Source organism: Misgurnus anguillicaudatus, chromosome 17 (assembly GCF_027580225.2).
Source record: "Misgurnus anguillicaudatus chromosome 17, ASM2758022v2, whole genome shotgun sequence".
Lineage (NCBI taxonomy): Eukaryota > Metazoa > Chordata > Actinopteri > Cypriniformes > Cobitidae > Misgurnus > Misgurnus anguillicaudatus.
In genome coordinates, this window is record NC_073353.2 from 17,576,887 (window position 1) to 17,601,302 (window position 24,416).

General features: G+C 38.1%; 1 protein-coding gene across 3 annotated transcripts in view; it reads left to right on the forward strand.

The window, feature by feature from the left end:
• The window catches only part of thsd7ba (thrombospondin, type I, domain containing 7Ba), a 346,688-nt gene that overhangs the window by 312,656 nt on the left and 9,616 nt on the right, over nucleotides 1–24,416 (forward strand). For all 3 annotated transcript variants that reach the window (XM_055214506.2, XM_055214508.2, XM_055214507.2), the window contains 9 exons: nucleotides 4,637–4,770; nucleotides 4,868–5,021; nucleotides 7,665–7,806; nucleotides 8,478–8,593; nucleotides 8,889–9,006; nucleotides 14,572–14,717; nucleotides 18,790–18,964; nucleotides 21,454–21,627; nucleotides 23,640–23,735. In XM_055214506.2, coding sequence (XP_055070481.2) covers nucleotides 4,637–4,770; nucleotides 4,868–5,021; nucleotides 7,665–7,806; nucleotides 8,478–8,593; nucleotides 8,889–9,006; nucleotides 14,572–14,717; nucleotides 18,790–18,964; nucleotides 21,454–21,627; nucleotides 23,640–23,735 — 1,255 coding nt within the window. The remainder of the gene's footprint in view (nucleotides 1–4,636; nucleotides 4,771–4,867; nucleotides 5,022–7,664; nucleotides 7,807–8,477; nucleotides 8,594–8,888; nucleotides 9,007–14,571; nucleotides 14,718–18,789; nucleotides 18,965–21,453; nucleotides 21,628–23,639; nucleotides 23,736–24,416) is intronic.

The window sequence follows — 24,416 nt, forward strand, 5'->3', positions numbered from 1 at the left end:
GTTAGAGTAACTGACCTGGGAGCAGCATAGCTGGTTCATTTCACGTAAAAAATTACCTCCGCTCGAGAACTGTAGGGAGAAAGTCGCTGTGAAGGAGGGGCGTAAAGGACCTCAAATTTGTTCTATTTAAAGTGCAGACGGGGAACTTTGATATGCAATAGCTGAACTCCTTTGCATTGTAAAAGTCAGACAGCAGGTTGGATATTTATTGTGGCTATAGAAAAACTGTGAGGCATGCTATAAAAATGACTTTCTCCATTAAAGGCTTTTAAATAATATTGTTTGCTGCTGTTTATGAGTATTGCTTTTTTTAACATGGCAATTTCATTTCCTGATATCCTCATGTTTTATTCTTACCTGTGGTAGTGAAATTACCCTTTTTTAATGCTTCAGTAGATTTACTGGCTATTTCATTAATCATCTTTGCATTCACTTTTTACATCTTGAGCATTGTCTTAATAACTGTTTGATTGTTTTAATTGATATTCAGTGACACTCATTTGGGGAGAGGAGAGGGCTGATGGGATACTTTGAGAGGCTGTGTTAGAGGCCTTGGGGAGGAAGCTATAAATGTTCACTCTCATTTGTTTACTCTGTTTTGATGAGCCGGTTTTTCACAGAGTTTAATGCTTTGATTGTCAAGTGCAATATTTGATAACTACAGTGTGAGCTTGTAAGGTTTATGGACTCATTTGGGAATTACATTTTGTCATCTGATGAAGCAGGAGAATACACTTCTTTTTGATACATACAGCCAAAAAGGGAAACACTAACGCTAGAGTTGGAGGTCGAAAATCAATTCCAATTGTGGAATCGGATTCTAAGGGGTGGTTTCCTGGACAGAGATTAGACTAGTCCTAGACTAAAATATATGTAAGAGCTGTCCAAACTGAAAACAACTTGCACTGACATATCTTAATATACATCAATGGCCTGTGTTTTGCCACAAAAAGCACACAGGTAATCTTTTTAGTATGGCATGTTTGTTAAAACTAGTTATATTTCCTTATTAAAATAAGGACTAGTCCTGGCTTAAGCTAATCCCTATCCAGAAAACTACCCCTAATAGTGTAGTATTAGATCCTTACTATGAATTAAAATTTCCATTCCTCTTATCAATTTCTGCAGGCACATTTTAAGATAACCCGGGTCTTTTATTCACAGTTTACTCAAGCATCTTTGCATTCACATTTGTTTTTTTTTTATTTCACATAGCCTGAATGAGTCAATGTGCCTGTGTGTGATCTCTACTAACTGATTAAAACATGCACTAGTAACCATAGCTTAACTGTGGTATTTGTAGTAAAACCACAGGAATCACACATTTACAATTCTCTCACTATACAGTAGTTACCATAGGTTATCCATTATATTTGTTATAAAACAGTGATAATACAAATGGTAACCAATCAGCAGGCCCAAACAAAATCCGCGCCCGCAGATTTCCGCTGAAAACTCTGCGGAATTTTGTGGATTTAATGCCCGTCATTGACAAGCACACATACCCCACGCTTGAGCGTGTTTGTGACCAGTAACCGTCACTGACAACAAGCACACATACATAGCCTATCCCATGCGTTTGTAAGTCGTCATTAACCCTGCACGTGCTGTTTGCTTTGACCGATTTTTAATGATAGAGAGCACGAACCATTTGATATTTGAGATGAAGTAAAACTTACCGCTGAGTTAAGCAGATCTTACTTGACTCTGTCGTCTATGTGACGTGCAACAGTCAGCACATGATCATTTCAAATCCGTTTACAAGACAAATGCTCTTGTTATGTTTAATATAAAGTTTAAATTTTTATTTTACTATAATATATAACACTATAAACAATAATATATGTCATTTTATATAAACTAGAATTCTATTTTGGCATGCACATTATATGTCTTTATTTTTTTATTATTTTTTTATTTTTTATTTTTTTGAACATGTAAATGCAATTACAAAAAATAGAAAGAAAAAAAGAGAAAACAAAACACATGGTAACAAAAATAAAAACTTATAGATATAAAACAACTCATTTCACATGTCCAAAAGGGAGTAAGAAGAAGTAAAACTTATGTACTCCTACCCCTTTAAATCCATACTTTACTTTTTTTTATTTATAATCTGTAAATCTTCATGTTCACATACAAATATTACATATACACAATATTATTTATACACATATAAGTTATTACAAATACACTCAAATTATTATTAACACCCTGTGTCTTTATATCTCTGAAATATAATTTCTTTAGACATCTTTTTAAAATGTAATATGTTTGTACATTGCTTTAATTCATTATTTAATTTATTCCACAATTTGACACCACTGACAGATAAACAAAAACTTTTCCTTGTAGTTCGAAAACTGGGAGTCTTAAAATTTGACATTCCCCTTAACCCATAGCCCCCCTCTTTTTCAAAAAACCTTATCTGTATATTGCCCGGCAATAACTTTTTTCTATCCTTGAACATAAATACAGCTGTTTGAAATTCAACCAGATCAATTAGTTTTAATGCTTTAGACTGTAAGAATAATGAGTTGGTATGCTCCGAATATCCTGTGTTATGAATTATTCTTATTGCTCTTTTTTGTAGTATAAATAATTTATGCAATGAATTTTGATATGTGTTTCCCCAAACCTCTAAAAATTCATTAAATACAGTAACACAAGTGAACAATACAAAATGTAGCGTGATTTAATTTAGAATGTACTTAGCTTTAGCCAAGATTGAAATACTTCTAGACCAGTGGTTTTCAAACTGGGGGCTGGGAGATGATGCCAGGGGGGCCCCAGTTTAATAACATTTTATGAAATACATTAATTTATCATGAATACTGTTTAATAAAACCAAAAAAAAAAATAAGGCTACTAACCAAAAGCACTACTTTTTGTATAATTTAATGTTTTTTTATTAAAATGTTGAGTTTTAGAAAAAAATTTTGTCACAAATTTTCTTTGGGGGGCCGCAAAGGAATGCACCGTACACAAGGGGGGCCGCATGCTGAAAAAGTTTGGGAACCACTGTTCTAGACAGTTTAGTTTGGATATATTTTATGTGAGATTTCCAGCAGATCTTGTCATCAATAATCACTCCAAGAAATTTTGTTTCATGGACCCTTTCGATGTCCACATTATCGATCTTTAGCTGACATTGCTTAATTTAATTACTATTGCCAAATATCCTACATTTAGTTTTGCTCAAGTTTAATGATAACTTATTTATATCAAACCACTGTTTTATTTTTTAAATTCTAAAGTGATTGTGTCCAGGAGTTGTTCCAAATTATGACCAGAACCAAAGATATTTGTGTCATCTGCAAATAGCACAAATTTCAGTTGATACCTTACATATATAATTTATGTAGAGAATGAATAATTTTGGTCCTAGTACTGACCCCTGGGGGACACCACACTTAATATCCAAACAATCAGATGCATAATCTCCCAACTTTACAAATTGTTTCCTATCTTGTTTCATGTTGGTCCAGTTTAATTCAAAGGACTCATTTGTTTGGTGTATTCATTTTCATTGTAAGCCTTTAAAAAGTAATTATTTTAGATGCAATTTCGTAATATTTACAGCTTAAATACTCAAATAATTTTTTTAAATTATTCCGCAGATTTTTGGAAAAAAAATTCACAGAAAAAGCAAAAATAGTCTGCAGATTCTGTCTGGCCCTGCCAATCAGGTTATGCAACTCTCTGCTTAACTACCATAGTACTACACATAATCGGATAAAGGAACTAGCTAGTCTGTTTCCCGAAAACATATAAAAGGGTTAGTTCACCCAAAATTTGATCATAAATCACTTACCCCTGTGTCGTTCTAAGTCCTCTGATTGTCTTCAGAACACATTTTTAGATATTTTTGATGAAAACCGGGAGGCTTCTGTCTGTCCAATAGATTTCAGTTTCTTTCACAATTATTTTCCTCAGAAAATATGAAGCGACAAGAACACTTTTGTGCGCAAAGAAAACAAAACAATTTTATTTAACAATTTATTCTCCGGCATTGTTGGTCAGTGCAGATACGGCACACGCTGCTGACGTCACCTGATGACGTAGTTGCCGGTATACAGACACAGAATGCGCTTGCAAGTAATTTGTGAATTTATACAGGCTGTTTAAGTATAGTATTGTTTACAATGTTTGCATATTGGCTTAAATAAAAAATCAGAAAAAAATTCTGCTCGTGAAATGCACTGAGTGACTGAGGATAAGTTTTGTTTTCTATGCGCACAAAAGTGTTCTTGTCGCTTTATAATATTATTATTGAACTACTGATAGCACATGGACCTTTTTGGCGATGCATTTAATTTTTTTCTGGATAAAAGAATTGTGAAACAAACTGAAGTCTATTGGAGAGACAGAAGCCTCCTGGTAGTTGATGACATCACAAACATGTTGGTGTATGTGGGACTTGTTGTTATTTACATCTACACTGATTGCGGCATACAAGGACTGAATAGAAAAATTATAAACAAAGAGTTGTTTAATATATATATATTTTCTCATATTCCCACATTAACCCCCTAAGCCTGCAACAAATTATAAGATGATTAAAGCTATTTAAAACAAATTAGCTTTGCTGTAATCATTTCATTTAGGCTCTATCTATATCTATGTGTCCCTATAGGTGTATGAGGCTGTTCCCTGTCGAAGTGAGTGTGCTCAGTATGAATGGGTAACAGACCCCTGGTCAGTATGCACCATCAACACAGTAGATGAACTCCCAGCCTGTGGTGAAGGCGTACAAAGTCGCAAGATTCGGTGAGTAAGTGGCCATCACAGATGCCTTTTGCTTGGAGCATGACCTGTTCCGAACTGTCACCTCCGCATTCTCATTGTGCTTCTCTCTCTGTGACAGGTGTGTGAGGCGTGGCAGTGGAGATCAGGTTAGCAGTGTGAACGAGACACTCTGTGACCAAGATGAAATCCCTCCGCAGGCTCAGACCTGCATGCTGCCCTGTCCTAATGAATGTGTGATGTCCCAGTGGAGTCAGTGGAGCACCTGTACTATGGTATGTCCTCCTTTTGACTTACGATAGATTCTATAAGCACACTTCAAAAAATAAGCGGTTGGAGGTGACCCAAATGTTACTAGCATATGTTGTGTTTTGGATGCTGGTCCCTAAGATGTCTTAGCTGATCTTTTGGTCTTGTCTGGTTTGTTAATTTTAGAGGTGTTTTTAGCATTTGTCAGCGGGTCACCCTGCTGATAAAACCAATAAAACCATTACAGAACGTTCTAATGGTTTTTGTCATGGTCTTGTCAGACATCTGTGCTAGATTTAGGTCTGAGTGCATCTGACAGGACCATGGCAGTATTATGTTCTGTGTGGGGACATGTGGATTCACATTGTGTGTGTGGCTTCTACATGTTCCCTGTGTCTTGTAGCTGTCGTGATCTTGCCAGACCTTAGTATAGGTTCTAGTCTGTGTTCTGAGGGCAAGGTCATGGCAGCATTGTGGACTGTGTGGGAACACGTGTTTTTCACATTATTTATCTGTGTCACGTGTTCCCAGTGTCTCGTCACTTTTACCCTACTCCCTTATGTACTCGTGTCTTACGTAATTAATTATGTTCACCTGTTTCCCATTGATGTGGTGTCTTTATAATGCCCTCGCGTTCTCTGTGTTGTGCGCGTGCGTTGTTGTGAATTCAGTGTTCATGTTCTCTGTTACCTGTTTCAGTGATTCCCGTGTTTCATCACAGTCCTTTGTTTATCTTCTGTTTTACCCCCACGTGGGTGTTTTTGTTATTATTTAATAAATTCATAGTTATATTTTCATATATCCTCTGCGTTTGGGTTCTCCTTTTGTTTTCCATTTTTCGGTGTATACACACCGTGACAGTTTTATTGGGAATTTTATTGGTTCTAATGGAATATGGCCCAAAACACACTACAGTGTATTGGTTCTTGTTGGTCTCTAATGGTATGTATTGGTTCTATGCATTGGTTCCAATGGAATATGGCCCAAAACACACTATAGTGTAGTGGTTTTAATGGTAAAAGCTAATGGTTCCTATTAGTATTTTAATGGAAACCATTAGAATTTTCTGTAATGTTTTTTTTTTCAGCAGGGCAGGCTGTACCACCTGGATGAAAGCTAAACCAGCTTAGCTTGCTTGGAAGATTTACATTTATGCTTTTGCCACCCTACTGAAAAATCCAGCTAAGACCAGCATGAGCTGGTGAGCTGGTTTTAGCTGGTCTCCCAGCTGTGTTTTAACTGGTATTGCTGGTGTAGCAAGCTGGTCTAGCTGTGTTTTGGTCACTTTTTAAGCTGGTCTAGCTGTGTTTTGGTCATTTTTTAAGCTGGTCTAGTTGGACTTAGCTGGTCAGGCCGGAAGACCAGTTGACCAGCTTTACCAGCTCTGGATTTATCACTAGGGCAGACACTTGAATCCATACATTTTATTATTATGTGTGTTCCAAACCAAAGGTATTTTGTACTGCAATGCTCCACCAGTTGAGCTACAGGAACATATTTAAACTTGTGTTTAAATTTTTTTTCTGTAGGGATGGGATACTGGAGTACTAGTGTTTCTACCTGGCTGCTTAACCAGTGTGACTTCCTTGGTTAACTAGCTTCACCTTATAAGTCAGTAAACTCCATTGAAAATGAATGCTAGACTAAGCTGCTTCGGTAACAATTGCAGTGTTAACATTATCTTCATCTTTTGCCTTTTGTAGGTGATAATTATGCAGTCATGTTTACAAATATTCCCCTTGAGAATTAGTTTGCAAATAATTATGTCTCTGCAAGAGGTAGAGAAAAAACATTCGTTTTTTTTACTGAATTTTTACCATTTTTTTCTCATGGCATAAGACGTCAAGATGTGTCAAGATGCTCTGCATCCATTTGAATATTTTACAATAACGCTCACACAAGTCAAATCCTAAAACTGTTCTTCAGAATTCCTCCGGCAAAAATCAGCATGCAGATGAATATCTAGTCGTAATGAAGCATTTGTTATTCTAATTAATGTTGCGCATAAAAAGTTAGCCCATATACGGTTTGCCACCAGGCTGCCGACTCATTAAAGCGCAACTCCGCGGTTCACTGTCGGCTAAGCAGAAACAAACTGGACGAGTTTTCCTGGCTCTACCCAACCTACACAAGACTGCCAACCCATTTCAGCATAATTTGCTCTCTGTGCTAATCACATTAGATCGCAGTTCTACCTTGTTCGATTTCGGTTCCAAACAATGTTTGTTCTCCTCGGTTTGTCAAAGCACTCAGCCAGCACGGCGAACCTGTCAAACGTCCGTGTTCGGTGATTGAGCTTTGTTAATTAGTGATACATAATTGTCAAATGGGCCCAAAAACCAGGGTGCTACGGATATACGGCTGCAGCCGTATGGAGCTTCTGATAATGATCGGTCCCTGAATAGCGAGATACACGAACAGGGCAGGCTAGCCGTTTAAAGGCCCTCATTAGTGTCTGACAGTGATGGAGATGTAGATTAGTTGCTGCCTGCAGTCTAACAGCTTCTAACGGTGCACTTAGCGCTGCAAGACCATGTGGCTAACTGCTGCTGACACCCGCTTGAACAATGTGAAGCAGAACAACGGTGCCGCTAGGCTTCCAGATCTGTATGTGCACATTAAGAGTGCATGCTCCTTTTTTTACATTATGTTTTTTCTGTGTTTTGTAGCCATGTGATGAAAACATGGCGAGAACGAGGACGAGGCATATGCTGCGCCCCCCAGTGGACGATAGAGGATGTCCAGAGAGTAACCAAACGGAGCCCTGCATCCTTAACAGCACCTGCTTTAATTATCACTACAATATCTCCAGTGAGTCACTCATTCTTGACAATCTACTCCTTATACAAGAGCTTATAATATGTGTTCATATTTGTATATTATATACTTGGCTATCTATAGATAGCTAAACACCCTATGCTTTGTATTGTCTTAGTATCATCCAATCACATAACTTCATGCTGCCCACACTGAGTTCATTTGGTTATCTCTCCATGTGACATATCGTCCTTTACAGCAGAGAGATTTATTTCTTGTAGATAGATAGCGATTCTCCAGATAGACCTTAATGAAGGAAATGGGCTTGCAGATATTAAAGCGCTGATAAGCCTTTTACTGCACATAGTCTATGAAATCGCTGATGATATCAATACTGATACCGCTCCTCTAAACCATTAGACTGACATAAATCCGGTTTATCATCACATAGAGGGGCTAACTAGTTTTGGCATTGCATCTTACTTTGCAGGCCACTTTGATAGACTTATGGCTGTATTGTTTATGTGTGTGGCAATAGTACCTAATTTAAGTATGAAATAAAGCTATATTACGATTAGGTTACAGAATTCTGGGCACATTTAAATCTTTTATGTCACATACTACATTATATTTGATAAATAGTATGCAATTTAGTATTCAGTCATGCTAGACATATTTATTGTATTTATGTGTATGTGTGTGTGTATAATTTGCTTATGGTACAGGCTGGAGCACCTGTCAGCTCAGCGAACATGCCATCTGTGGCCAGGGTGCGAAGACACGTCTCTTAGACTGCATTCGGAGCGATGGAAAAATAGTGGATATGAGTGTGTGCGAAGAGGTAACCTTTCTAAACCTCTGTATAACCTTCATTTCATCCCCTTCCCTCGCTAAATAAGTGTTCTCGGTGGTGAAATTAAGCATGATGGGATTATATAATGTCCTTTAACTGCATGCACTGCAAATCAGCCATGACTGTCCATTAACTCCCTACAGTATTCGTCCATATCCAGAAAATGATTCTTTCATTGAAGCTTTTACAGTAATAGCCCCACATTGGTTCACGGCTGGTTCATCAGTGCAATTGTCTGTGGTGGTAGTGGGCCGTGGGGTTAATGGCTGTCCCGCTGTTTTAGCTGGGTCTTCCTCAGCCGTGGAGACTGACGATGAACTGTGTGGTGCACTGCCCCTTTAACTGCATCCTGTCCGATTGGTCGTCATGGACGGAATGTTCGCACACCTGCGGTAGCAAAGGTGAGATACAATATGTAATAACTGCATGTAAATGACCTGAGCCCATTTCTTAAAAGGCCAGTTCACATTAAAATGAAAAAAAAAAACATTGTCATCATTTGCTCACTCTCATGTCACACCGAACCCAGTCTCACGGAGTTGCGTATAAATAGCGCAAAATTCCACTTTGGCGTGCATATGATACGCCAGTCTTTCCCATTCACTTAAACGGTGCATCTTTTTTTGTCGTTTTATTTATTGGTTTTATAAATTTTTTTGCTTTTCTTTGCCATTTTCGCTTGGGTTTAGGGTTAAAAAATTTTTATAAAAATGACATCCTAACCCAAACCCCAACTCCAAGGGACCATGGCTTAAATATGGACAAAAACATGGAGAAACCTGTATATTAAATAACCTCATTTAGCAAATCTAAAATCTATCCCTAAACCCAAGCGAAAATTATTTAAAAAACAGAAAAAAATTGAGAAAACAATAAATAAAACGACAAAAAAAGATGCACCGTTTAAGTGATTGGGAAGGACTGGTGTATCATATGCACGCCAAAGTGGAATTTGGTCTATGTATTGCACGATTTTTACACTTCATGCTATTTATACGCATCTACATAAGACTGGCTAGGACACACCATAACTGTATGACTTTGTTTCTTTTATGGTATACAAAAAGAGATGTTTACTGTAGCAGATCATGTTTACTGACAGTCATTGTTCCAATTGACTTGTATTGTATGGAGAAACTACAAAGAACAACATTTTGCCTTTTGTGAGCTACAGGAATAAACTAGGTTAAAAAGATTTGATGGATGAGTAATATGAGAATAGCATGAGGATGAGTAAGTGACTTTTTGGGGTTAACTCTCTCTATAAAGATGTTTAACTGACTGACAGCCCTAGTCCCCATTGACTTTCATTGTATAGAGCAAAAACAAAGAGCAACATTACGCCACAGAAACAAAACAAAGAAAGCTAAATAGGTTTGGTGGATACAGTATATAAAATAAGAAGTAAAGGACTTCAATTTTCATTTTTGGGTGAACAATTCATGTGGCCTAAAATATACACTCACCTAAAGGATTATTAGGAACACCTGTTCAATTTCTCATTAATGCAATTATCTAATCAACCAATCACATGGCAGTTGCTTCAATGCATTTAGGGTGTGGTCCTGGCCAAGACAATCTCCTGAACTCCAACCACTGGCATGGTTGTTGGTGCCAGACGAGCCGGTCTGAATATTTCACAATCTGCTCAGTTACTGGAATTTTCACGCACAACCATTTCTAGGGTTTGAAAAGGAAAAACTTCCAGAACGCAGCAGTCCTGTGGGGGAAAATTCCTTGTTGATGCTAGAGGTCAGAGGAGAATGGGCCGACTAATTCAAGCTGATAGAAGAGCAACTTTGACTGAAATAACCACTCGTTACAACTGAGGTATGCAGCAAAGCATTTGTGAAGCCACAACACGCACAACCTTGAGGCGGATGGGCTACAACAGCAGAAGACCCCACCGGGAACCACTCATCTCCACTACAAATAGGAAAAAGAGTTGAAGACTGTAAAAATTTTGACTGGTCTTATGAGTTTCGATTTCTGTTGAGACATTTAGATGAATTGGCGTAAACAGAATGAGAACATGGATCCATCATGCCTTGTCACCACTGTGCAGGCTGGTGGTTTAATGGTATGGGGGATGTTTTCTTGCCTCACTTTAGGCCCCTTAGTTCCAATTGGGCATTGTTTAATTGCCACGGCCTACCTGAGCATAGTTTCTGACCATGTCCATCCCTTTATGACCACCATGTACCCATCCTCTGATGGCTACTTCCAGCAGGATAATGCACCATCTCACAAAGCTCAAATCATTTCAAATAGGTTTTTTGAACATGACAATGAGTTCACTGTACTAAAATGGCCCCCAAAGTCACCAGATCTCAACCCAATGGAGTATCTTTGGGATGTGGTGGAATGGGAGCTTTGTGCCCTGGATGTGCATCCCACAAATCTCCATCAACTGTAGGATGCTATTTTATCAATATGGGCCAACATTTCTAAAGAATGCTTTCAGCACCTTGTTGAATTAATGCCACGTAGAATTAAGGCAGTTCTGAAGGCGAAAGGGGGTCAAACAGTATTAGTATGGTGTTCCTAATAATCCTTTAGGTGAGTGTATTTTTCCCTTTCTCAGGATAGTATAGATTAATGAATAGGCTATACCATAGAGCATCTTGGGTATTACATACTGCATGGTTAGAAAAAAACTTACCTGAATTTTATTTACATAAAAACTATGTTTATATTTGATAAAGTTACGAGTGATGTCACAACATATGCATGCAGCACAAACTGTGTGTAATGTCTTTGTGTGTGAGAATGCTTTTGCGTTCAATGCTTTTTTGCAGTTAACAGTTTCATTCTTATGCTGCCTAACACAAACCAGTGCGCTTGGGTTCCAGGGAGATAAACTTTCGGTTTGCCCTGGGTTCACACCATCGCTTGGTGTGCATTTCGTTTGCATTCAATAATATGTTGGGATCGGGATCCCTTTTTAATTATGGATGTTATGTCATGAATCATATTTTGGGATCGCCTTGCAGGTTAATGAAGATGTGTTACAAAATAGCTTTCTCTGAGTCGTTTATCAATCAAAGAGAAATATTAATTTTATCCATTAGTGTTGTGAAAATTGCAATTGTTAATCTAAAGTTTGCTGTCAGTCTAATGGAGTAATAGGTATTGGGTTATGCAATACAAAATAGGCTAATTAACGGTCTTAAGCACAGGATGGGTCCCTATGGGTCAAACGACCGAGTTACGTAGGCTACAAGTTCAGCTTGTTAGTCTCTTAATAAGACACATTTGGCAATCTTCATTAATTCTCATTCAGGCTTCAGCTTTCCATGTCGGCAGGGCATTTTCCTCAAATCTAAAGGGAATTCTTAATGAAAGGCAAACAGGAAGTTCTCATTGCTTTTTTATTTTCGGTACTGTATGCGTAAATAAACAAACGCATATTGTGGCAGATAGCAAGCACAACTAAGAGGCGTTTTCTGCTGTGCAGCTGGCTGGAGACTGAGGGGTTGAGGTTCATTATGTGTTATATGTATACAGAGTTTATCTGTCAGGAGACTCCAACAAGCAGTCTTTCCCCCAGCCTACCTTCCAAATCTCTTTGTCTTTCTTCATTGTTTTTCCCAACTTCTCTTTTCTCTCTCTTTTATCTCCCTGCAGGATCAAGAAGAAATATTTCCATTGTCAAATCGCTGGCGTTTAAAAGGCTTTTCTCATCTGGCCGCGGTGCTTCTATTTTAATGAATGACGTGCTTGAAACAGCAAGCTCTAGACGTTGCTCTTGAAGGCAGTGCAAAACATGGATTTGATGAGCGGTTATGTTGTGCTGTGACTATAATTTCTCTCTCAGTTTTAAATCTTTAATGCCGAATTGGAAGCGGGGCTCTTTAATGTCTGACACACTGGAGTGGTGCACAGATCAGATCTGCAGTCACCTTGTCAGTTCAAATATAGCTTGGTGTTTCACATTCTCTTGATATTTGGTGAATAAAGTGACAGGCCCAAAATTGTATTCTTTTACCCCTGATAGAGGTCCACTCAAGCACTCTTCAAGCATGGACACTAGCCAGCCTGTTAAAGTCCTATAATAGGTTTTTCTTCTGTAAAAATGAGGAAAGTGGGTGGTAGATATGGAGTTGGAAAAAAGACCCCTAGTTTGGTCCAAACTTCAAAGCTGCGGTGTTCTCTGTTAACTGAGGACATTATGTTCTGGCCAATAGAAATGCATTGTGAAGCAGATGTAATGCTGTCATATACACTCACCTAAAGGATTATTAGAAACACCTGTTCAATTTCTCATTAATGCAATTATCTAATCAACCAATTACATGGCAGTTGCTTCAATTCATTTAGGGGTGTGGTCCTGGTCAAGACAATCTCCCAAACTCCAAACTGAATGTTAAAATGGGAAAGAAAGATGATTTAAACAATTTTGAGCATGGCATGGTTGTTGGTGCCAGACGTATTTCACAATCTGCTCAGTTACTGGGATTTCTACACACAACCATTTCTAGGGTTTACAAAGAATGGTGTGAAAAGGGAAAAACATTCAGTATGCGGCAGTCCTGTGGGGGAAAATTCCTTGTTGATGCTAGAGGTCAGAGGAGAATGGGCCGACTGATTCAAGCTGATAGAAGATCAACTTTGACTGAAATGACCACTCGTTACAACCGAGGTATGCAGCAAAGCATTTGTGAAGCCACAACACGCACAACCTTGAGGCGGATGGGCTACAACAGCAGTAGACCCCACCGGGTACCACTCATCTCCACTACAAATAGGAAAAAGAGGCTACAATTTGCACAAGCTCACCAAAATTGAACAGTTGAAGACTGGAAAAATGTTGCCTGGTCTGATGAGTCTAGATTTCTGTTGAGACATTTAGATGGTAGAGTCAGAATTTGGCGTAAACAGAATGAGAACATGGATCCATCATGCCTTGTTACCACTGTGCAGGCTGGTGGTGCTGGTGTAATGGTGAGGGGGATGTTTTCTTGGCACACTTTTAGGCCCCTTAGTGCCAATGTGGCATCATTTAAATGCTACGGCCTACCTGAGCATTGTTTCTGACCATGTCCATCCCTTTATGACCACCATGTAACCATCCTCTGCTGGCTACTTCCAGCAGGATAATACACCATGTCACAAAGCTCGAATCATTTCAAATCGGTTTCTTGAACATGACAATGAGTTCACTGTACTAAAATGGCCCCCAAAGTCACCAGATCTCAACCCAATAGAGCATCTTTGGTATGTGGTGGAACGGGAGCTTTGTGCACTGGATGTGCATCCCATAAATCTCCATCAACTGCAAGATGCTATCCTATCAATATGGGCCAACATTTCTAAAGAATGCTTTCAGCACATTGTTGAACAAATTCCACGTAGAATTAATGCAGTTCTGAAGGCGAAAGAGGGTCAAACACAGTATTAGTATGGTGTTCCTAATAATCCTTTAGGTGAGCGTACAGTGACCCTTTTTAACAGTTTTTCCTTGCTTAAAGGTATAACTTACATGCTGAATCATAATGATAATTTAAATAAGCAGAAATGGTTGAAAAGACTAGTATATGTTACAAAATAGGTTGTGTTTTGGATGTTGGTCTGTTCTAAAATAGCTTAACCAAATAATCTACTTGGTTCATCTTCAGGTCAGTCATCTTTATTAGCTATATTTCTGAACAGTTATGGTCAACCAGCTAGACCAGCTCTAGACCGGCATTCTGAACCATCTTAAACTATCCAGAAAGAAATTCTCTGCAGGTCCGAGCTGATCTTGCGGATGTCTGCATTCATATACAGAATAAGTGTTTATGTCCAGCCATGCATGTACAGTTTATAAATATTTTAATTGTACAATGTGTGCATAATTCACTAATCCACTGCATTGTTCCTTCCTTCCAGAGATCATGCATATATTCAGCCTCTGTCTATTTTTAGCCCTGCATCTGCTGCTCATATTTTTATTGCACAGTCACAGATGTCTCTAAATGTTGCAGGTGTGATGACCCGCTCTCGCAGTGTGCTACAGCAAGCCCACGAGGAAGGACGTCCGTGCGCCTCTCAGCTCTCCCAGACCAAACCCTGTCCCATCAGCCCCTGCTACACATGGCATCTGAGCGATTGGTCTCCCTGCAGAGTGGAGGTAGATTCAGTGCCATAATAATTGAGTCTGCATGTGTTCTGCACTGACTTCAAATTAAAAATAACCAGACCTGAGGTCAATCAAAGCGAGTTTTATATAACCACGTGTGGAGACCAGCCACTCTCCATCACCATATATAGGACGGGCACAACATTGAAGTTCTTTAATTGAATTTTGTAGAAATTGCACACACACAGATGCTGACTTCATGTGGGAGAAGGAAACTTTGTGTCATTGAAATGTGAGGTTACTGTTGATTAAAATCATGCAGGGTTTCTACAGCCTTATAATTAGAGGAGGACCATGGTCGGTTTTCATCGCCTTTCTACAGCTTTTCTCTGCTTTTTGTAACTGAAAAGGATTTTAATTGTATGTCTCGGGGTTTCGGCTGTGTCCCTAGAGTCGTGCCTGCCCAGATCAAATCCTCCTCACGGCATGATTCCAAAAAGATGTTGCATGTTTTTAACATGCATTTGAGTGATTTTATTTTTTGTGCACATTGTGCGCACTTTCATATAAATAATTGTTTATTCAGAAACATCTGTGATAACTCCTCTTTTCGTAGTGTTTCTTATTAATATTTCATGTCAATATTATAGACCCCAGCTAAACAACATACAGTATCTTAACAGATGGGATTTGCACACACTGCAAAAAAAGTCTTACTTTGTATTTTGTCTTATTTCCTAGTACACACATCTAAAAAAATTATTTGAGATATATTCACATGAGAAGCAAAGTGACCTAAGATATTAAGTTTTGTTTTCTGAAAAAAAAGGAAAATCAAATAAATTCAAGCTTAACAGGTAAACATATCTGCCAGTGGGATAAGAAAAATAAATTTAAGTCAAGTTTCAACTTTAATTTAATTATAGTTTATAGTTTATTCATATTTTGCAGTGTTATGTTTGAAATGGAAAGCAAAACTAATTTTAGGTTGAATACATGATTAACCATTTATCTTGAGGTTAAATGTTGTGTGCACTTCATAGAAAAGTGACAGCTTGGTCTTAAAGGGATAGTTCACCCAAAAATGAAAATTCTGTAAACATTATCTCACTCTCATGTTGTTACAAACCAAAATATAATTTTTTTTTGTTCTGATGAACATTAAGGAAGATATTTTGAGGAATGTTTGTAACCAAAACATTCGTGGACCCCATTTACTTTGTCTTTTTCTTGGAAGTAAATGGGGTCCATGAACAGTTTGGTTACAAACATTCCTCAAAATATCTTCCTTAATGTTCATCAGAACAAAGAAATTTATACAGGTTTGTAACAACATGAGAGTGAGATAATGTTTACAGAATTTTCATTTTTGGGTGAACTATCCCTTTAACAGATGTTAACACAAACTTTAAACAAAGGAACATAAACTGGATAAAGACACCCATTATACTTTAATTTACATGGTATACATTTTATATGTGTTCAAACCTGTGACCATTTACGTTGCTAAGCAATGCTGTACCACTGAGCTAAACAGAAGCACATTAAGTGTGACCCTGGACCACAAAACCAGTCTTATGCTGAGTTTACACCAAACGCGTTTTGGGCGTCAAAATCGCGTCTACCGCGCCTAGTTTGCCGCTTGAACACTTTGAATGCATTCGCGAGTGTAGAGCAGATTAGACGCGCGTTAAAAGCAAGCATTTGACGCGCGTCCGAGGCAAAATCTGCTTCTTGTGGGAGGGGAAACTGCTGTGCGAGTGTATGTTTGCAAGATGACTGATGTTGATTGTGCATTTATCAAGAGAGTTACCAGTTTGTATTTGGTAGCCTTACTATTGGGGGGAAATAAACGGCGCGGGTCGATAAACGTCACGTGACTCAGAAGTGAAGTGTGTATTACAACTTACCAGTTTGCCCAAAGTCCATACTGACACTCTTCCAAGCGAGGCTCCTGATTGGTTAACGCTGCACGAAATTCTGCCAAAGTTCAAATTTTTCAACTCGAGCGTCAGCCGCAAATTCGCGTGAACCGCAAAATGCACAAAAGCACCATTCGCGAGTACCGCGCAATTCGCGCCTTTCGCGCGAGCTTCACGCGCAAATGAGACGGAAACGCGTCTTCCGCGCCACATGCCTCTTCCGTGCCGCGGGACCTCCTGACGCGCGTCAACGCGTCTTCACATTGACTTAACATTGAAATCACTTGCGCTTCACGCCTCTACCGCGGTTGGTGTAAACGCAGCATTAGGTAGCATGTGTGTATTTGTAACAAAAGCTAAAAATACATTGCATGGGTCAAAATTATAGATTTTTCTTTAATGCCAAAATCATTAGGGTATTATGTTTAATGATCTTGTTCCATGATGATATTTTGTAAACGTCTTACTGTAAATGTATAAAAAAATTATTTTTGTGAGTAGATGCATTTGCTAATGACTTCATGTGGGCAACTTTACATGTGATTTTTTTTCAATATTTAGATTTTTGCACCCTCAGATTCCAGATTCTCAAATAGTTGCATATTGGCCAAATAAATAGTTTGGTTCCAAAACGCAATAAGTCCATTTTGACTAACTTGGTTTTCTATACCAAGAAAGTGACAAGATGAAAACCACTATTTTCTGTTAAAAACTTTTACAAAGCATCTTTAGGTTATAAAAACATAAAAATTTCAAATCTATAATTTGATTTTCAAAGATTTATTATAAAAAGTGAAAATAAATAAATCCATGACACGTTTTTTTTTCAAAATGCTATAAATCTATTGAATCAATATATAAATGTGAATTCATCTTTGCCATGTTATATTCATGTTGTTGACTAGTGTTATACACTGATTAAAATAATGAACATTAATGGCATTAATCAAAACACTTACTTTGTCATATTAAGAACACTGTCATTGCTGCTGTTATACTTGGGACATCATCGCTGAACTTTTTTCACAGTGATCAGCTGTAAAATGTTTTGGTCCTTCTCGATTTTTGTTGACTTTGAGTAAAATAATGGAAAGTTTTTCATAAGATCCCCTGGGGTCAATGTGTTAGCATGACAGAAGCTTGATGCTGTCGGGAGAACAAGCAACAGCCAACATTTTTCCGTCCCTCTCGTGTAAATTATTAGATTTTTATGGTTACGTTTCTTTCCCGTCACAGAAAACCACCACAGGTTTAGCAATGCCATCAAAGTATTATTTTGTTTTTGTATGTTTGTTGATCAGGAAGTAAAAAGTAGATGAGGAAAACTAGGATTTTGTGTGTAGTTAACGCCGCCGCCATTGTTGTTTACAGTGCATGGAATGGTGCGCTGTGATTTGTTAAGCGGATTTATTGCATTCTGTATAAAAGGAGTGGCGGTGTTTATCACGTTTTGGGAAAAAGGGAGAAAAGTTGACAAAATAACACGGCGGATATTAGATTTTGCGTAAAAAATTAAGAATTTACTTTTTATACTGACCAGATACAATACTGATTTTGGCAGTAACTCGTTTTTTTTTTTTTTTTTTATGGTGTTTATCGCGTTTTGGAACCAAACTCTTCAAATATTGTCCTACGGCAGTGTTCTTCACTCCCAATCCTGGAGAGCCGGTGCCCTGCAGAGTTTAGCTCCAACCTCAATCAAACACACCTGCAAGCTAATCAATGTCTTCACGATAACTAGAAAATCACAGGTAGGTATGTTTGATTAAGGTTGGAGCTAAACTCTGCAGGACACCGGCTCTCCAGGATTGGGAGTGAAGAACACTGTCCTACGGTATCTAAGCATCTATGCATCTTTCAGATGGTGTTTAAATCCCCTTATAAATCCCTATTGTTTTGTGGTCCAGGGTCACATATAGACTGGAAATATTTGTCATGTAATTAGATATTCTTAAAATGACTCTAAATAAAGAGTAAATACTTAATAAAATACCAAAAGGAAAATACACAGCCAGGGGCTAATTGCCAGAACCTGATACCTTTGGTTTAAAGCTCAGCTGTCATCAGGTCAATGTTCATCTAAAGCGATTCATTCCCAAATGTCACTCAGTAGGAGAAAGGTGTCACTACAATAAGCACTGCTTCCTCGCTGCTCACACTTCAGATAAATGGGTGTCTGCTCTGTGTGTTGTGTTATACAGGGTGCAGAATGTGGAGAGGGCAGACGGGAGAGAAACCTGACGTGTGCGGTGCATTGGACGGACCGGGCAAACGGCTCCCATCCTTCTAAAGCGCTGGAGGATGAGAAGTGCGGAGACCGTGTGAGAAAAGAAAGCGAGCAGGAACTTCAGCAGCTGTGTTTTGTCCCCTGTCCAGGTGCAGCTCTCTGCTGATTCACATATGCAGTATTCACTTGTCCTGTTAAACAGAAGCAGGACTTTATGTTCTGCTTGTTGCTTTAAAGGGATAGTTCACCCAAAAATAAAAATCATGTCATTGACTCACCCTCATGTTGTTCCAAACTCATAAGACCTTCGTTCATTTTCGGAACACAGTTTAAGATGTTTTATATTTAGTCCGAGAGCTTTCTGACCCTCCATTGAAAATCTATGTATGGTTTACTGCCCATGTCCAGAAAGGTAATAAAAACATCATCAAAGTAGTCCATGTGACATCAGTGGGTCAGTTAGAATGTGTTGAAGCATCGAAAATACATTTTGGTCCAAAAATAACAAAAAATACGACTTTATTTACAAGACTAACGTAATTGACTGCAGTGACCCGAATGACGTATGATACGGCTGACGTGTTATCTGATGCGCCCCAGCTGTTTTCTTTTTTGTGCGCCATTTTTACCAAAATGTATTTTCGATGCTTTAAAGGTGCAGTGTGTAATTTTTAGGATCTCTTGACAGAAATGCTAAATAATATACAAAACTATATTATCAGGGGTGTATAAAGACCTTTTAATGATGAACACTTATGTTTTGATTACCTTAGAATGAGACGTTTTTATCTACATACACAGAGGGTCCCCTTACGTCGAAGTTGCCATTTTTGTGCCGCCATGTTTCTACAGAAGCCCTTAACGGACAAACATTTTTACTAATTTGTCTTCGTCTATGACATGTTTTTCTAGTGGTGGCTACCGTAGCTTCTCTATGCGTTTCAAAAGCGAGAGGAGAGCAGTGGACTGAGCCATTGGTTGCAATTCGCAACCTCAGCACTAGATGCCGCTAAAATTTACACACTGCACCATTCTAATTGACCCACTGATGTCACATGTAATTAAATATTTTATTGTTTTTTTTTTTAAATAAATTATTTATTTATTTATTGGTGCCATTGACATCACAAAAGGTTTTTTATGGCTGGAGCTCTTTTAGTCTTACCAGCACTTTGTTAAAGGCTCTTGACTCCATGTAAGGAGATCCGCGGTGTATGTAGATAAAAACGTCTCATTCTAAGGTAATAAACACAATACAATTCATTATGTAAGGTCTTTATACACCACGGATAATATTGTAATGCATATTATATTGCATTTATGTCAAGAGATCCTTCTAAAAGGTCCTCCTAAAGTGCACAATAAACCTTTAAAAGCAACATCTACTATGCTACTGCTATTATGTTGGATTCACTGTGGGACTGTCTCACAAATAAATAACTAATATTTAGTGAAATATACAAATGAAAATTTGCTGATTTGACAACAACCCACTTCCCACATACTGCCTTGTGAACGAACAACACACTTTGGCTTGGGCTTCTGTGTCATTGATCTGTGTTAACATCTCTTCAAACGCACTCTCCATTTTTTAAAAGTTGTATAAGAACAGATTTCATGTGAAACCTTCATGTAGAAGCGAAGAAAAATCTAAGGCGACAACGAGTCAAGAGCAAAAAAGGTAGAAATGAAACGGAGAGTCCAGAGATTGCGGGTGGCATATGGTGCGCCGTTGTGTTGTATGTTTCAGCAACTCCAGTGAGGGATGGAAATAGACTGGCTTCATGAAGATGATGGATAATGAGATGCCTGGGCGCACAGATTGTCTCTAATAGCCAGCCTGGCTGCTGAATCTAAAGGACGTCATGGCTGAGGAACTAGAGTTAGCGCGCGAAGGTGGGGGGACTGTCGCTGCAAAACGGTCCCTGCGATGGGGGATTAAGAGGGCCAGTGGTGTATGACCTTCAGCTAAGGTGGAGCTTAATGTATCTGAAGAGTTGCATAATGCATTTGTTACCATGACAGGAGAATGAGATCAATCTCAGTAGCCTTCACAAGTGGCTTATAGGCTGAGTGTCGTAAGATCCTGCTGGAGTCTCTTCATTAGCACATGACCGGAGTGCCGGTTTTGTAGGACGAACTTTTTGGACACATAAGGTGTATCACAATTTGCATGCTGTCCGTACTATACAGTATGTACTGTAGCATGCCACGTTTGTCATAAGTGCACCCTACAGTATATTAGTTACATAAAAACAGGTCAGAGGCTTGGATTGCATCCCCTAGAGGAGTTTTGAAGTATGCACTGGTGAACACAAGAGCAAATCTATTACATTAAGTAAAAATTTTACTGATGCAATCTACTTATGCACCAGTATGCAATCTGTATCAACACACGGTTTAATGGTGCAGTAATATGTTAGACAACAATTGCGCTGGTTGACTACATACTCAAAGGTTAATTTCAAAATGTAAGGCCCCCTTACTGTATACAGCTCTGTGCCTCTTACATCAATACCACTGAAACTGTTGCCCCCCATCCCTATATATACCAATTATTCTTGATGGACCAGTAATCATCTTGCAGTACAGTTGTTATTCATTTTCTTAGCATTATTTTGTTGTTTTCTATCTACAGGTGACTGTCACCTTACTGACTGGTCGTTGTGGAGTTCCTGTCAGCTGACGTGTCTGGAAGGGCGGAGTTTTGAGACAGTGGGACGTCAGGCACGTTCACGGGCCGTCGTCATACAAGTTCTGGAGAATCAGGACAGCTGCCCTCAACAGGTCTTTGAGACACGTCCATGTAAAGGTACAAGTTAAAGACAAGTATATGTTAAAATATCAAGATATCAGACACTAGTTAATATGTACACTACCATTTAAACATTGAGGGAAACCACCCCATAAAGTTTAGAAATTTGGTATGTTCCTCTATTAGTGTAATGATGACATGCAGTCAAGCTAGCATGTGCAGTCTTCAACAGCCCATGCAAAACCCAATAAACATGATTTCAGTTTTCTGAAAACATACACTTGGTAAATACACTATGCATTGCACCTGTAGGCAGATATAAAAAGTTTGGTTCCAAAATGCAATAAACGCCCTCTAAAAAAAATCAGTATTATATCAGGTCAGTATTTAAAGGTAAATTCTTAATTTTACGCTAAATACAATATCCGTTGTGTTATTCTGTCATCTTTTCTGGCTTTTTTCCCAAAACGCAATAAACGCCACTCCCCCTTTTCTGCAGAATGCAATAAATCCGCTCAACAAATCACAGCGCACCATTCCATACATTGTATACAACAATGGCGGCAAGTTGAGTACACGGAATCCTAGTTTTCCTCATCTTGTACTTCGTGATCAACAAACAAACAAAAACAAAATAATACTTTGATGGCATTGATAAGCCTGTGGTGGTTTTCTATGGTGGGAAAGAAACGTAAGCCATCTAATAATTTACACGAGAGGCACTTAGGAGATGGAAAAATGCTGGTTGCGTTTATAAATAATCAGTTTTTATAATAAATCTTTGAAAATCAAATTATGGATTTAAATTTTTTATGTTTTTATAACATAAAGATGCTATGTGAAAGTTTGTAACAGAAAATTGTGGTTTTCATCTTGTCACTTTTTTTGTATAGAGTAAATCAGGGGGTTATTGATTTTATAAGACACAGCAAAGACACAATGAAAATATGATTAAAGACTCAACATTCATCTAAAATATACATTAACATTTATATCGTGCAGCTGTTGAAGTGTGGATCAAATATGCTTGAAAACATGCTTAATTCTTTCCCTGTCAGCATATTTTTTTTTGTTGCCACACTGTAAAAAATTAGCTGTAATTACGTAGCTGGTTGACAGTAACTTACTGTTGAAGATAAAGACTGAAAATTTTTCATTTAACTTTAAACAAACTGTTGCTAGTAAATAACATAAATGTAAAATCTACAGTAAGTTACTGGCAGCTAGTTGCCAGTAATACTGTAATTTCTACAGACATTTTTTACAGTCTTCTTTAAATAAACATGAAAGATATCAAATGAAAGAACAGACCCTCCGCTTTCAAACAAAAAAAGTTTCATTCTACCTTCATTTGTTCTCTTATCACCTCTCAAAGCGGAGATAATTCATTTTTTGTGAAGGACTTTTGTAAGAGATCAGATTCAGAGCCTGATCAAAACTTACAAAGTGTTTTTAGTGTTGAGTGAATGTATCAGTGTTTAAGTTGGGTAAGATAGCCACCTAGTGAATAACAACGGAAATATGAATGAGGTAGAAACTCCTCAGGGAAGCGTTTTTCTTAATTGAACTTAATTAAGATAACTCAACAATATTTATTGACATTTATATGGATATCGCCATTAATTGTGCAATTGTAGAAAAATAAAAAAATATGTTGGTGTTTATTTTCATAAATCAGTACGCAGCAACAGTGGCACAGTGATACTTATGTAATGCGGTCTGAACCGGGGGGTTACCGGGGTATTTTATCACGGCTTAGAACGTGTTTCAACCAATCAGAATGAAGGACCAGAACAGGCCGTTTTATAAAACACGTTTTTACCCTAATTAGTCAAAATGGATTAATTGCTTTTTAGAACCAAACTTTTCATATATATTTTTTTTTTCTTTCAAGCACATTTTGACTCCTTTTTGTGTATTATTTTGTAGCCACACCTGCTTAGAGAGTGTGAGTGTGTGTATATATAAACTCAGCAGTATATAATATATATACTATATACTGCTAGGGCTATTATAACACCTGACTTCCCACTGCAAATCTAATGAGTGACTCATGTGTGATGGCGCAGGAGGGAAGTGTCACAGTTACGAGTGGAGGACAAGTGCCTGGAATGAGAATATAAGATCAGTGTGGTGCCAGCGATCTGATGGGGTCAATGTGACAGGTAGCCCACAGCATACACAAGGACTGAGAGAGTGACAAATATCCTTTACAGACTTCACTACCCTTAAGAATATCAAATCAAGTCATATCATTACACTCTTAGGAAAAATGGTACTAGGGAGGTACTCGTTTGAAAAAAGTACACCTAAGAGTGCATATATATTAGTAAGTTAAAGGTACATAAACTGAATTTGGCTTCAGTTATATTAAAAACACAGAGGCACAGTTTATACTAAAATCATAAACAAAACAAAAAAACCCTTGTTGAAAATTTGTGGTTTGAATTTGACAGACCTTGTCTCGGATAGTTTAATGGCACATTCAACATTTTTCCTATTTTCTCTCCCTCCGTTTCGGAGGAAGTCATCAATAAACCAGCTCTGGTCTGAAGGCGCAATATAAATGTTATAAAGCATTGTTTCATTCTGCTGAAATGAACATGCTCCAGATGGCAAGCCTTCCGCTGTGTTCAGGGACAGGACTAAAGCTTTCGGGTTGTGCGAAGTGCTGTAAATAACAGATAAAGGTGATCTTATCCGAGTCTCGGGCAAATATACGCTTTGAGAGGTAATCTCTTTTGCCTGAGAAAAGCCTGAGCCCGGAGTATTAGTCTCTGATGTTTTGACATGTAATTTTCCATTCCAAAATTACTATCTTCACTGATTGATCAGAAACTGTGATG